Source organism: Coptis chinensis, chromosome 1, assembly GCF_015680905.1.
Source record: "Coptis chinensis isolate HL-2020 chromosome 1, ASM1568090v1, whole genome shotgun sequence".
NCBI classification, from domain to species: Eukaryota; Viridiplantae; Streptophyta; class Magnoliopsida; order Ranunculales; family Ranunculaceae; genus Coptis; species Coptis chinensis.
Window position 1 is genome coordinate 15,593,242 of NC_141456.1, and position 15,694 is coordinate 15,608,935.

At 35.0% G+C, this 15,694-nt stretch overlaps 2 protein-coding genes across 2 annotated transcripts; one reads left to right on the plus strand and one right to left on the minus strand.

The window, feature by feature from the left end:
* The first annotated feature begins 7,658 nt into the window (after window positions 1-7,658).
* Window positions 7,659-10,437, plus strand: LOC147522452 (uncharacterized). The gene is made up of 3 exons (XM_086593498.1): window positions 7,659-8,594; window positions 8,728-9,240; window positions 9,831-10,437. Exons 1-3 carry the CDS (start codon window positions 7,976-7,978, stop codon window positions 10,124-10,126), a joined length of 1,428 nt encoding a protein of 475 aa, XP_086449624.1. The 5' UTR covers window positions 7,659-7,975; the 3' UTR covers window positions 10,127-10,437.
* A 1,414-nt stretch (window positions 10,438-11,851) lies between these two features.
* Window positions 11,852-15,677, minus strand: LOC147522453 (Biotin/lipoate A/B protein ligase family). The gene is made up of 5 exons (XM_086593544.1): window positions 15,401-15,677; window positions 15,094-15,332; window positions 13,420-13,568; window positions 12,538-12,784; window positions 11,852-12,363 (listed from the first exon to the last, which is right to left on the minus strand). Exons 1-4 carry the CDS (start codon window positions 15,571-15,573, stop codon window positions 12,545-12,547), a joined length of 801 nt encoding a protein of 266 aa, XP_086449670.1. The 5' UTR covers window positions 15,574-15,677; the 3' UTR covers window positions 11,852-12,363; window positions 12,538-12,544.
* Between the last annotated feature and the right edge of the window lie 17 nt (window positions 15,678-15,694).

The window sequence follows — 15,694 nt, forward strand, 5'->3', positions numbered from 1 at the left end:
TTTACGATTTTTCTTTTTTCTTGTTAATGATTTATTTTTTTGGGTTTTTAGTGAAGCAGCAATATAATAACCCTTTAACTTTAGGAAAAGGCGAACCCTTGCTTACCAAAAGCTAAAAGACCACGAGAAATTGCATATATGTATCTTGTTTAACTTGACCATTTCAACATAAAAAAAATTTCTTGTTTAACTTCGCAAATAACTTCTACATGACTGCATGTCTACGTCTTGTGGTCGGAAACATATATTGACAATTTTTACCAATTTCTTATAGTTGTCCACCCGATACAGCATATTGTCAATAGCTAGAAAACCGATCTGTGTGATCTGACTACTAGATTGGGGTAGACATCAAGCATGATCATAGTATTACATCGCATTAGTAATCCATGTATGCATGTTTCAGTGTCAGCTCGCAATGAGAGATGGGTGATTGTTGAATTATCCTTCCATTGGCTGCAAGAAGTAGTTGGGAGGATGGGGTGCACATGAATAATTTGTTCATAGATAGGGGTTGAAAGTTGAAACTAGTATTAGGGTATTTAAAAGGGAGACAACATCCCAACAAGAATATCTATATATAATGTAAAGCAATTCAAAGCAATAATTTTGGTAGGTAATGTTCATCAACAATGAAGATGTGGGTCTTAGGTTGTTAAAATTGTACATGCAAAGAGCTATTGAATATAGTTTACAGGTGCTAGGTAATAAATGCAGAGTTGCTTCTGATTTTTGAATTATGTACATTACATTTAGTATGTTTAAGTAGTAAAACAGCTCTGGTTGGTCTAATTAACAAGCCAAGACCACAATTTTCATGTAAACTTTGCTCTTGGTAGTAGATTCAAAACAATTTTATGAAGATTATGAACTACATTTTAAACCAATTCATATAAATGACTCTCAGAAGTCACAGCAGATTTAAACCTACAGAAGCAGGGTAAGAAAAATCGAACGATCAGTATATTAAACCGATTGTTCAATTTTCGTCTTGGTGGCCATCATGAATCTTAGTCAAACTTTGACGTCTCTTGATACCAACACTAAATATATATGTAGACCTGTTATAAATTTTGATTTATTTAAAATTGTTACATGATCAATATGCTTTGGAATTTCAGCCGATATAAAACTATTAACTAAAATTCCATATAAACATAGAGTATAAAATATGGTCGTTCTATTCATACAAAACTTTTAGATGGACTGAGGAAATTTTGGTCAATTCATAGATAATACTGCTCATATAAAAATCATTTCCAATACCAACACATGCAATCCTGATTAAAATGTGAGCTTTGCTACTCCTCAATTCTGTTATTTGTAAACTTAACTACCTTAGTTGGAGTTGATTAAAACCAACTTCATAATAATCTGAGATTGACAAGTTATACTGCATTACTGGTACTGCACGGACAATTGAAAAGCAACAAAGATTTAGATTTTGACAGGTATGAATTCTGCACCTCTCAATTGAAAACATAACAATGTTTGCCATCTTTTTGCTCAAAATGATCAGATTCATGAGAATGCGTACAGATGATCTTTCTCTCGCATACATATGGCTTCGAGAATCAGGATTTTGGCCAATTGATCGCTCTAAGAGAAATCAGAGTCTTTAGGTGGTTATCATCCTAAAAAAGAGTCTTTGGGTGGCCTTGTCAATGGAAGAAAATGGTGGGAACCTACTCTTGATATGAAGGACTTTTGTCAAATAAGCTGAACTACTCCCAGGAGAGGTTAAGGCAGGATGTTGTCTATTTAATGCTAATTTGATCTAAACGTCCTCTTCTAAAAGCAATGGTTTAGGTAAAGTTTGATAGTTGTTCTAACTTCTGAACTTTACAAGTACACATGAGAACAAATTTTACTGACTCAAAGAGTTTATGTGCAAAAATGCAATATAATGTAACATATATGGAAAAAGGGTAAAATGCCAAAGCAATTGATCTTTTGTGATTGTGTGTGCAATACTGCAATGGTGTGACTTGAAGTTCCCATTCATGCACTCTCCTTACATAATTTTGCTTTTACCTTGCAGCACTATTTAAGGAGTTGGATTTGTCATATTTTGTGGAGGCTGGGGTATCTAATAGCAACAGTTAAGGGTCAGACGTCACCACCATGCTTTCCTTCTTCATGTAGTTCCAAGGGGACAGGCCCAACAGAATCTTATGGAGCGGCCATGCTTTTTATACAGTGGGCCATTGGATCAACTTATGACTCTTAGAAGGCATTCTCTTCATCTCTCGCATTTGTGACTCTAAGAAACTTGATTGCAAAACGTTTCCCCGGCCACCTTCTTTCTTACAATGGCCGGCCACCTGAACAGCATGTTTGTTCATCCGATCATGTTCTATACTTGTATGTAACCACCAAAGCAACACAAATCAACTTATGTTGTTGCAATTTGCAACCCATTCCCTTTCTTTTGTAAAAAATAAGAATATATCAGTAATCTAATGACCGTACCACTCTACTATCTAACAAAGTAACAAGTAACATGCGTATATTATCAAAAAAAAAACAAAGTGACATGCGTATCCGTTAATACAAGAAATTAGTACGCCTGCAAAAAGAAATTGTTAACTAAGAATAATCAAGTAGATATATGGAATTGTGCACACATTAGTTTAAAGGTTGTCGCTCTTTTAATTTGCAAATGGCAAAAAAGAAGAAGAAAAATGTAATAAGTGAAAACTTTGGTTTTTTACACGCTTTTAAAGTTTGTTACCATTGCATGAAAAAGAAGGAATAGATACTTATAAAAGGGAATAAATTAGGACAATCAGCAAGAGATACCAGGAGAAGCAGTCAGGAGTTGATCAGGACTATCAGCCTATCAGGAAAAGAAGAGGGTCCTTGCAAGCAACCACTTGCAAAACTGATGTCTCCAAGTGCCAGTCATTGGTGTGGAGGAAGATGAAACACGTGAGAAGGTGAGGGGGCAAATAACAAACTTGCTTGATTTGGCCTAAGGTGAAGATTGCATGATGAAAACACCAAAAAAAAGATTGCATGATGAAAGCAATATATTCCTCCTCATTTTTTTTTCTGAACTAACACTCGTTTACTCTTCATTTCCTTCCTTTGAACGGTCTGAAAAGTTGGAGACCATGTTATCTGTTGTCTCATTTTCTAATCTCATTTTGGTAGTCAGAATTTACAACTCTCTCTCTCCCACCCCTCCAACACAAACATTTCATAACTAATCCATGTCATAATCGTTGGACTCTATAGAAACTACCACAACCCCCAGTCTGATTCAGGACATTTTCTAGGTGGCCCGCAAACTTCTTATATTAAAAATTTGTAATATATATAACTTTTTCTTAATATATCATTGTAAGCAGCTCGATAATATTTTTACTCAGCAACAAATTTTCTTTACGAATGAAAGTAGATATGTGATCCTATGGTCAGCTTGAATGGTACCGGCATAGGTCTTTTTAATTTGCGCCACATTAAGGATTTTAGGGTGAGTGATTTTTTATTCTATCTCCTAAAAGAATCCAATGAAGGTTGGAACTTGAAATTATTTCCCAGAATAGAAATATAGAACTTCATTTGACATGTTAGACAAAAGGCTTCGACCCCACCCCTTAGAGTACACTTCTATTATAGACTTCATCTTGGTGACAACTCAACTAACTTGTAACAGCCCATTAAGGCAACATTTAAATTTATATTTCTAGTTTTGGAGCTATTGGTAATTAAAGACTATATATATATATATATATATATTTATTTATTTGGAACATTAATAATCTCGATCATTTGTATGCCATAGACGACACTGGATGAAGAGGCATGCTGCATGCATGAAGAAAGATAGTTCAAAGTTATCACTATATTTCATTATGGTTGGTGTATATATGAGGGTTTAAGATCTCATATAAATATGCCTGTTGATGTATTAAAATCTATTACTATGAAGTTATATACATGCAGATCTGACATGAATGCGTATATCCCATGAAAATCATTGCTAATGTATCCAGGTGCAAAGGGCCCAAAGAAAAAAGTAAAAAACAGAAGTGCAAAACAAATAATAACCAATAAAGGGGGAAAAAGGAAAAACAAGAAGGAAAGAATTTGGGAAAACAGTAAGGGACCAGATTTTGGTTGGAAATTGGGACCAATAGTTTGGAAGTGAACTCAAGGTAAAACTGAACAGTGTCCAGCCTCTATGGGGCTTCCATGCTGTGTGCTGCTTTTCAATTAGTTGGAGTTGTTTAGTTGGGCTTTTTTCCACAACTAGACTGCTTTTAAAGCTGTTTGACTGCAGTTTGTTCACTTCTTTTTCTTATCAAGGATAGTACATTCCTGACCTTCATTCAATGAAACGTCTGTTTTTGGGTTTTCAATCTGAGAAATCTCTGTTAATGGTTTAAGAGATTTGAGAACGCTGAAGTCTCTCTTTATTGAGATTTGTCTCCTCTATTTTTCGTGAACCAAAACACAAAATATATGAATGCTAAGGACATTCCAATTTTTGACTGCTTTTAGGTCACAAGCATTTGTTGTGAAATGACATGAAACGATACCGTTTGATGCAAGATCAGTTAGTACAACAGTAGTCATTTATTTACCTGATAATTGTGCCGGTTCAGTTGGTAAAGTGTAGTCTTTTATAAAAGACCTAAGTGGCTAGGCATAATGCTGGAAGCCTGGAAGTATCCAAGGGTGTGTTGGGGCTAAAACAGTACCCACAAAGTGTGCTCTTCAATGTTTAATCCGTGATTCAGAATTCTAAGATAGGTTTCAAACTTTCAATAGGAAATCTAACAAGAATGTTTTATTAGCTAATTAAATATCATTAAAATGGCTGTTATCTGTAGCTTTCTCTGTCTTGTTTGCTGTAGTTTGGCTACTTACGGACATGTTAAAGCCACTAAGTAATCATGTAAAGCTAAACTGATGAATCAGTCAGCAATATCAACAATGATTAGTCCATAAATGCCTAAATCTTATGTAGGGAACTTTGTCTATCCATTTATTTAAGACTTCAGAGATGAAACGTTCACACGCATACAGCAGAGGCAAAATCGATTACTCTCAAAATACCTTAAGATACACCCAATGTTCACGATTTCGAAACGAATGTCGGAATTTCAATGAATATTTCGTTTTTTGAGAAAATTAGAAAAACAACATAGGATCGAAATATTGTTATTTTCAAAATAGTCTAAATCAAAATACAACCTAGGGTCAAAATACTGTGAATTTCAGTTTTTGAGATTTTCATAATTCCGAAAATTTTGAAATCTCAAACAAGGGACACACCATATTAAGACATGACACGTTTGAGTGAGAAAATTGATAATATTTCGGAAGACTATAAAACACTCAGTGGTTCACCTGATATTTTGGTGGCCTAAAACAAGACAATAGAATGTAGGTCATTTTTTTTTACTTGTGTTATTGAATATAATCCAAGAGAGAGAGCTAGTGACGTGATTTTGTTATTTGACAAAAGATTTTTTTTTTAGATATATATATATAAAAATTTGGGATTTTTTTTTAATTGTGAGTAGGTCTTTTTTTTTTTTTTTTTTTTTTGAAGTTGAAATTTTATTAATACTGATAACAAATTTTACAAAAAAAATTAGGACAAGCGTGCAATAAGTTGTGTCGGGAAATCATTTCTGAATAGCAAATCCTATCATTCTAAAAACAAACTCGTTAGAACCAGCTATTATAACGTTACTGTTCATAACTTTCTGGGAATTTTCTTTATTTTAGATATATATATAAAAATTTGGGATTTTTTTTTATTAATTGTGAGTTGTTGTTGTTGTTGTTTTTTTTTTTTTTTTTTTTTTGAAGTTGAAATATTATTGATATTGATAACAAATTTTACAGACAAAATTATAATAAGCGTGCAACAAGTTGTGCCGGCAAATCCTTTTTGAATAGCAAATCCTATCATTCTAAAAACAAACTCGTTAGAACCAGCTATTATAACGTTACTATTCATAACTTTATGTGAATTTTCTTTATTTTAGATATATATATATAAAAAGTTGGGATTTTTTTTTTTTATTAATTGTGAGTAGTTTTTTTTTTTTGAAGTTGAAATATTATTGATACTGATAACAAATTTTACAAAAAAAATTAGAATAAGCGTGCAATAAGGCCGGCAAATCCTTTCTGAATAGCAAATTCTATCATTCTAAAACAAACTCGTTAGAATCCAAATTTATTATAACGCTATCGTTCATAACTTTTCAAGTCTCGGTAGTTCTCAACAGACTATTGTTCTAAGAAGCTAAAATGTCGAAACTAAACGGAATGAAACAATGCTAGTTAGCCTTGCAAACTTCCTTATACTTCGCCATCTTCCCTATCGTTGCTCTCTTAACTGCTTCTCCCACCTCAAAGTCACTATTCCCCAACCCTACCAACGGAGAGACTCCAGTTACATTAACACATATTTTTTTTTTTTTTTTTAACGAGTAGGGTAAATATTACCAAAAAGTTTAATAAGGAATTGGGCTCTCGAGGATTGATTGATTAATTGAAATCGTGTCTTTAATTAAATATAGTTGGTTTTTTTTTGTCCTTTGTGTCTATAATAATGGCCTGGGTTGCTTTGCCTCAGGGCGGCACTGGAAATCACTCAGAACTATTCTATAACATTTGAAAAAAAATATATTCTCAACTTGTTCTTAATGTTTTCTGTCTTCCAAATATGCAAAGTTAACTTATATTATTAGCTTTAATATGTAGTAAAGTTGGCCATGTGAAAATGGACTCAAACTTGCGAAGGGGAAATTTTTGCGACAATTTATGAAATTTTGATGGCAGCTGGGAAGTATAATTATAATTAGGTTTATAGCATACATTCGGTTAAGGCATCAATGCGCCTAAAATCCCTAAATACACATTTGACATTTCTCGATTTACACTTATACTTTAATTGTGGCCAAAACCATGTCAAAACTCAAAAGTGAATAATAGAGGAGTTATACGAAAGTATACATACGTACATATCTGTGGGACTGCGGTGAATTTGAGTACGGATTATATAAGATTGGTCGCTGAAATTTGATATTTTTTTGTGTGCAAATCTAGAGTAGATACAATAAGAAATTCGGATAAAACAAGAGTTCGAATATCACATCGATCTCCCAAGATCAGGTTTATCCTGAAACTCAAATGAGAGTGCTTGAAATATTGCTCAAGCAAATCTGACTAGTTTCGTCGTAATTCTTAATTATGGTACCTAATTACCTAAAATAAGGACTAATGGTCTATGATGGACCTTATATAGGAATTCCAACTGGTGGGAAGATGGGTTTTATAACTGACTTGAGTTTAATGCATGCTGTATTGGACATTTGGACTCTTATCATTAGTCAAGATCTTGGAGAACAGAGTCCCATGTCATTCTTGTTAGAGTTGCCTTCTTGTTATGGGAGTTGTTGTTGGGTCATCCTCAGGTGGTTAACTGAAACCCAGGTTAACCCCATTATCCACTCAGGTTAAAAGTTTGATACAGTGAGGAGAGTTATTAACTATGGTTGACAGAAGGTGTTATATCAAGCTCTTATTAGCTGCCTTGTCAAGAAAGGTGGGCTCATGCTAGCAGACAGTTCACAGTACAGTAGAGTTATTTTGTCAATATAGAGAGAGGAGAGACACACAAAGTCCCCATAGTTGAAGTGAGGTTCTCTCACTACTTTCACACGTGCAAAGAAGTGACATAGCACGTGCGACTGATGTGGGTGAAATGAGTTATATATGGGGTGTGGTGAGCAAAACTTTTGTAATAAAGTAAAATTGGCGGTCAGGGTCAAGTCAGGGTGGTAGAAGTTATACAACTCTAATCAAGTGATGAGAAACCGTGTGGGTTTCTGTTATGAAACAACTTTTGCTGTTGCAAAGCCTATTTTCTATATCTTCAAACTCAATTCCTTCAGTGTTCAATATCTATCAATCTCTCAGCATTTTTGAATAAACTTCTCTTGACATGAAGATGACTTTGCAACAGTTAAAAAACACTATTTGTCAGCAAGAGAATGAAGGTATGTTGAGTACTACTAACAAGTATACTATTTATGAACAACAAGAGAACTCCAATGGTTTCAACAATCACTCTTCGCGTTCTTTTTCAAGTACCACTCCTTGTTCTTCTTCTTCAGTTGGTTTGTTTGCAGATATGGGCTCCTTGTCTATTAACCCAAACAATGTGTCTTCTTCACAAGAGAGTTATTATAACTGCAAGAACTTCGAAAATAATAGTAGTAGTAGGAGTTGTTGGAGTAGCTTTCCTTTTATAGGAAACTGCACTAACAGCTTAGATGATCATGCTCATAATAGTGAGGGGTTTGGTGGTGGAAAGGGTTCTGATTTGAGTGATGGTTTTGAAGAAAACAATGCTGCTATGGAAGACAACGATACCATCAACTTAAATGATGATTACCCAAATGAGAACTCAGTGAATGGGAAGGAAATAGATAGTGGACAGTCCAAATTTTGTGCTAGAGGACATTGGAGGCCTGCTGAGGACACCAAGCTCAAGGAACTTGTAGCACTATATGGTCCTCAAAATTGGAACCTTATTGCAGAGAAACTTGAGGGAAGATCAGGTGAGAAAATAGAAGAAACCATTTATCCCAAATGAGCTTACTTTTTGTCTATTCTCTGTTTGCATTATTGTTGTTGTTTGCTTGAAAAACTGAAGTTCCTTGTTTCTTTCCTTTATTTGGTTCGTTTTATCAGGTAAGAGTTGTAGATTGAGATGGTTTAACCAGTTAGACCCAAGGATCAATAGAAGAGCATTTAGTGAAGAAGAAGAAGAGAGATTAATGACAGCTCATAGACTCTATGGTAACAAATGGGCTATGATTGCAAGACTTTTCCCTGGAAGAACTGATAATGCAGTGAAGAACCACTGGCATGTTATAATGGCAAGGAAATATAGAGAGCAATCTACCGCTTATAGAAGGAGAAAACTTAGTCAAGCTGTTGATAAAAGGATGGAGGAAGGTGGAAGATATATAAACATAGACACACTCACAAGAGCAGAGCCTAGCAATGGAAGTTTCAGCAACACTAACACCTTCCCTTTTGGTGCTTACATGGGTGGTGTTGCAAATGGTTCTTCAAACTATGGTGGAGATGATTCAGTTTCAAGTTGTAGAGATGTTTTGATCGGTTCTTCAAGCAACAACAATAGGATTTCTAAACACAATGGACATTGTGCAGAACAAGCACCTTATGATTTCTTCTCTGGTATGTCCTTTTTTATCCTTCTCTGTTAGTTTCTGCATTTGGGTTTCTGTGCTCTTCCTTTGGTTTCCTTTTTAGAAGTCTACCACATACGTATTTTTTCTTTTCTTGGATCCATAGTATCTCCATTCCAGTGCAAGTTTCAAGTTTTAAACTTTGATTACATTTATTTCTTAGTTGAAGAGGTACAGCTGTACTAAACCACTTATAACTTTTAGTACAGTTCTTACCAAATTACATTTAGTACATTTTATTTTGCCACAAGTTCTATTTGCTCCAACTTTAACGTTTAAATTATGAGAGAAAATAGAAGACACCCTGTGAGTTCTTCGCATGAAAACAAAGTAAAAACTAAGGAGTCTAGGACTAGGGCTAGAAATTATAATTCATTTACAGTTTTAAACCAACTTATATATTCACTTTGGAGTTTCTGCACTACGAAGAGTTTTTTTTTTTTTTTTCGATAGGAAACTTCCATTATACTACGAAAGAGTATGTTAACAAATAGACTAGAAAATTATGATCATGAAGTTCTTAGAGATTTTTTCTTTGCTACCACCTAATTTGTGATCGTTATGATTGGTGCTATGCAGGTCCCAAGAACCATGACATGACAAGCTATTTCAAACAAAACAGGTCTTGGGATAGGCCAGGAGATGATTCCACCTACACTGGTTTATACACACACCACTCTCCCTTGATGATGGCAATGCAACAGTCTAACCAGCAATGCCAATCTTACTTCTCAGATTCCAAAACATCCACATCTCATATCTCAGTCACTGAAGCATCATCATCCTCATTAGTTGAAGAGACCAGAGATACCAACCATTTTCAGACCACCATATCAGCACCTTTCATAGATTTTCTTGGGGTAGGAGCCACATGAAGACAGAGCTGATCGAAGATAGAAGAGAGTGGAGACTAGTTGCTAAAAGAAGAGAAAAGATTTCAATTGGGTAGTGCTTCAAGGAAACTCAGTGTCTATTAGAAGATAACTGAAAGGATTGTTGTTCAGTTGGGTCCTTGGGTGGCAGAAGGAACTGAAATTATATTTTGATGTCATCCTCACATCATGTAGGCTACACTAACATCAAACCCCTTAGAATTGGAAAATAAAGATTCTTGTATGTCAAACAACAATGACACCCTATCTTTTGATTTTTCTTTCTCCTATTCAAAGAAGGGTCCAACTGCAAATCTATAGATTATTAACTATTGAGGTGAAAGCCTTGACAGAAGGTATGAAAACCAGAGGTCTTAATAAAACCTTATTAAGCCAACAAGCATGAGACATGCAAGTTTTGGCAACGGGACTTGAAGACTTTCACCCTACCCCACTCTAACATTAAATTAGATTCTGGTGAAGTTTACCGTTCACTTTTTCTACATACATGTTTGGTAAAACCGTAAAATGTTATTGGTGTTTCCATTGTAATAGCTACCAAGTATCAACTGCACTTGTGTCAAGGAACAGGTTTGGAATAAGCTTCTAATGTTGAAAACTTGAAATACATCCATCTTTAGAGGAAACAAGATCGTCATGTCTCCCTTAGTAGTTTTTAGCAAAAATTCTTATAATTCATAACCTATAAAGCTTATACTACTTATTTGCATTCGTTCTGTTTACTAAATAATAATCTGAAACAGAAGTGGATTATTTGTACCCGGATGTGATGTTTCGGAGACAATTTGTAGCAAAAATGAGCCATACACTGTTCCGAGAAGCGAGGATTAAGATAGTAGATTTACTTTCCTAAGCACATGAAAGTTGAGTTAGTTCCTTGTCTATTTCATTGCTTTTTATTTGTAGGCAAAAAGCATGTCCAGAGCTGTTAAGGCATTAATTGAGTTCAAATAACAAACTGCAAAAGGAACACTCGAGAATTTCAGAGGAAATCACTAAAATTAATTGAGACCAACCAATAAATTTGCCAATGGAAAATGAGAATTAAGAATCAAGGATTAACCATTATCATCCCAGCCTCTCAACCATATTCACATCGTCGCAGTCTAAAAACTACCCTTTGTGTGTGTTTGTTATATGCTTTGTATCTCGACTATATTCATCTTTCCAGAGATAAAGAAAAATTATTTGAGAAAAAAAGTGACTTGGGGAGAGAATCATAGATATGATGATGAGAGGGCTAACAACATAGAATAAGACATGGAACCTTTAAAACATCCTTTTCTCATGAGTCTGCAAAACTCAGGCACAGATTCTTCCTGTGGGCTCCTAGTTTCTTTCATGCATTCATGATTCATGATGGTAACAGTTCCTAAACCCACCTCCCTACAAAATCATTGCAACATTCACGCCACCCACATGGGCTAAAACTTAGAAATATTTCTTACAACTAACCCAAGAGTAATTGTTGTCATAAAAGCCTAGAGAACAGAGGAGCAGAATACACTTCGAAAGCCTGGAGATCCGAGGGATCAACTGGAACAGCGGACTTATCTTGATGGAATATGCCGAGGGATGAACCTTTGGTGTTCATTTAAGAGAATCCGCATGAAGAAATTTGACCAATTGAAAGGAAAAGAACTCTAAAATGGAACATTTGACGCGAAACAAATAGATATACATCGAAAAATACGGTCGTCCAGTGAATGATCCAGGATAACAACAATTTTTGATTCAGTAAGACCAAGAAATTTAATACAATCCAAAATTGTTAGCTTTGATTGATTTAGAACATACAAGTTTATCTATACAGCTGAAACGATAAATGTGCACGAACATCATTACTTTCAGTTAGCAGCGCCCTTCTACGTCCTTATGATTTAGAACTTGATATCTTGCATGGCAAATGGAGCAAGCACCAAACACTCTTGTAGTTCTAGATAAAATCTTTTCCCAGCTTATTATCTGTTCTGGCAGCCCAATTTTATTGTTATTTCTTCAAAAAGTAAAGGACGCCCTAGTACTCTGTTTTAAGGGATGTGCTCCAACAAGATATGCCGCCCCTGTTAGACAATTCAGAATGCCAAGTTGGGGGATGCATGTGCAGTTATTGCAACCAAGTTTCTAGAATTGTTGACACTGGCCCATCATATAGCCTGCTCATGAGGTGACTGTAGCAACTATATTCAGTCTACAAGCAGTTTGGCATCCCTTTCGCCCTATATCCTTATCAGGAAAAGAGTGCTATACATGTTACCTCCTTAGGAAAGAATTGAAACTAGAACAAGAATCTAGTTCTATAATGAACAGAAAAAGCTAATGTATTAAGCTATCAATTATTAAAGTCAAATGAACCACAATTCACAAAATAGGGTTATGATGCACTATCTTACGCTGTGGCTATGATAATACTCGCTCTGAACAAGAATTTTCGATCTGAGATCCAAAAGCTGCACTTAATTCCTCCTTTGACAGTAACCTGGTGGAGGGGGTGAAAACTATATTTTGAGTACCAATTGTTTCCAGTTTTATGGGTTCCACCGAAAAATAGCTTCCAATCGCCTCAACAGTTCTCTCAATAAAAGTGGATCTAGATATGTGCTCCTTCATGCGACACACAAAGTCTACGTGGTTCCTTGCCTGATATCAGAAGAGTAGATAATGTAGCCTTCGAATAAGTTCATAATGCACAAAGCATATATTTCATACCACAATTGAAACTAAAAGGATTGGGACTACAATACAAGATCCTCTCAATTGGTGTTCTGCTGAGTAAGTATTTTGATTCAATGGACAGAACAGTTTAGAAGTAGGTCCCAATGTACCATTATTATATGGATTCTATCATACAGACAAAAAACTGTTACAAAAGACATTAAGATCACAAAGCAAAACACATGGACTAAGCTCTGGTAACAGTAACAAATCACTTCCAACCAGTTGGTCTATCAACTGTGTGGTCTAGATGAATTAGCATTTTCTACAACTTCCTGCGGTGATACTGATCAGTGATATTTCATACCCACAGCATGTTTGAACTTCTTTTATTACCTTTTCCTTACTCAAAACTTCATGCTTTTTCTTGTGTGTGTTCTAATTCTAATTACTTTACAGGTTGGAATTTTTTCAAGTAACAGAATGATAAGTACAATGAAGATCCACGAATGTAATGAATATAGTAGTAGATAACAGTATGACACCGGTTGTGACATTTTACTCTAATGAGATCCTTCAAGCAATTAAAAGCTGATAAATAGAATGAAATAACAACATACCGATCGATATTCAGGAACCCGTGAAGGCAGTTTAAGGTAGGCCATATTCCTGACATCATAATTCCACAGAAAAGATGTGTGGTGGACCCATCGATTTTTGGTAATTGATTGAGCATTTCCACCAAACTTGCGATTTCCAAGCACATAATCTAGAACCAGATGGAAAACTCAATTATACAAACATATAAATCATTTGATCAGAGCATCTTCTTATAATCAAGTCAAGGGAACACAACAGAATGCATTTAATCATTGTACCAGAACTAGGATGAGATATAACTTGATAGTGTTCTACAATGAAAAACAGCCAGCATCATCCTATACGAAAAGATTGTGTGTGAATATCATGCAGTCACAAGTGGTTATATGAGGATACAAGGAACATATAGCATTTAAATGAAATTGAAATACATGAACTAACAGATTATGAAAAGACAACTTGATGTAACCATCATTTTAGTCTGCTACAAATTGCTTCATGAACAATGAAACATATTGGCACTATGGCAGCATTAGAGAATATGCTTACAGAAAAATAAGTGTTGCAAATTCAAAACAGATAAGTTCATAAAATCCTAACCTTACATTTATATGTTATCCTCATACGAACTGAAAAATATTAAATAACTGACATGATATCTTCAATGACAATAAACATAAATGTTTTTTCCTTTTGCTCTGGCACATAACTAATTCTACAGATTCGTTGAAGGAAATAACAAACAAAAACTTAGAAATAAAAATATAAAAAAGAAGAACAGAAAACACCAAAAGACAGATGGTCTGAAACAATGACCAATTTTGATGGCCTGTACCCTAGTTCACTGGAATAAAATGTCTTCCCCTCTTTATTCGTGCCATCACGAGTCTGTGGCAAGATTACAATTTCAAGGTGGTGATCGGCGATCTCTCTAACGTTTAAACTTCAAACTACTTGACAAACATTGTATTAGGTGCCAAAATTAGTCACACCCAGTATGATCTTTCTTAAATTGAAAGTACATAACTTCCTACTTATACTATAATCTAAGTACATAACTACATTGAGCTAGTAAATTCTTTTTATCACCAAAAACTAGAATGCAATTTATGGATAGCCTGAATAACAACTGAAACCATCATTGAGAAGTTTGGACATTTAAGACAACTTCAGGGGAAACTGCTATAGAGTTGCTAAAAGGAATCTCCCACATGAGACAAATACAAAAATACTCTTACAACCTCATATACAAATTTCCCAATTACTGCAAACATGACAAGGATCCCATACAAGCTGATCTCATCCTACCATGAACTTTTGAACTCCAGATTTGAATATAGCTTCTCCTTCAGCCAAGCAAACAAAATGCCAAATTGGCTATTAATATATATAAGGCCATGAAGGTCCTTCTCCTTATTCAGTACACTACTTGGGTTTCTCTCCTTCTGACCGCAAAATGGTTCTATCCATTTGCCTTTTGAAGGAAGCAGACTAAAAAAATTGCTTGCTTCTCTAAATCGACGTGCGCACAAAAGAGGCCAGAGAAACATCTCATACCTCAAAGGTTAGTTAACTATAAGTGTACAACCACAGGAGCATAGACAAACATTTTTCTAGTCGAGACACAAATAAATAAACCAATATAATAACTCTGTAACTAAAACATACAGAAGAAAATGTTAAAATGACCTTACCATTCTCGCGTAAATGGAAGTCACCAATCCCGTTAAACACCTCTTTATACACCAAGCCACTCCAATCCATAATAGGCCGTGGATATGGTTGTACACTTGGAAGATCATCTTTATTACATATAAAAGTAACAAATATTGTTTCATGATCAACAATAACAGTACCTCCACCCGTAAACCTCCGTATCACAGGAACCTTATCTCGTATCACAGGTTCAAGTTCAAGTAGCTCAGCAGGTACCCTACATAAAAAAATAATATATATATAAACTTGAAATAATAACTTGTTAATGTGAGAAATGAAGTTTACCCAGACATGCCCATGACAACTGTGGGAACATTTGTTCCGTCATTTACGATGCACCAATTTAGCGAAGAAGTTCGAAGTAGTTTTTCCTCTAAATGTAGTTGTTGTAAAATGGGTGTGCCTCCAAGTTTAATAAGGTTCATTAACGGTACTGTAATGTTGTTTCTAATAGTCATCGGACGATTGCCACGTGTAGAAATGTAGGAATTTGGAAGAGTGAGAAGAGGAAGTTTTGGTTTTTTCAATTGGGTGCGATATTTCAAGGCATCGAGATTGAGAGAATTAAAATCAAAAGAC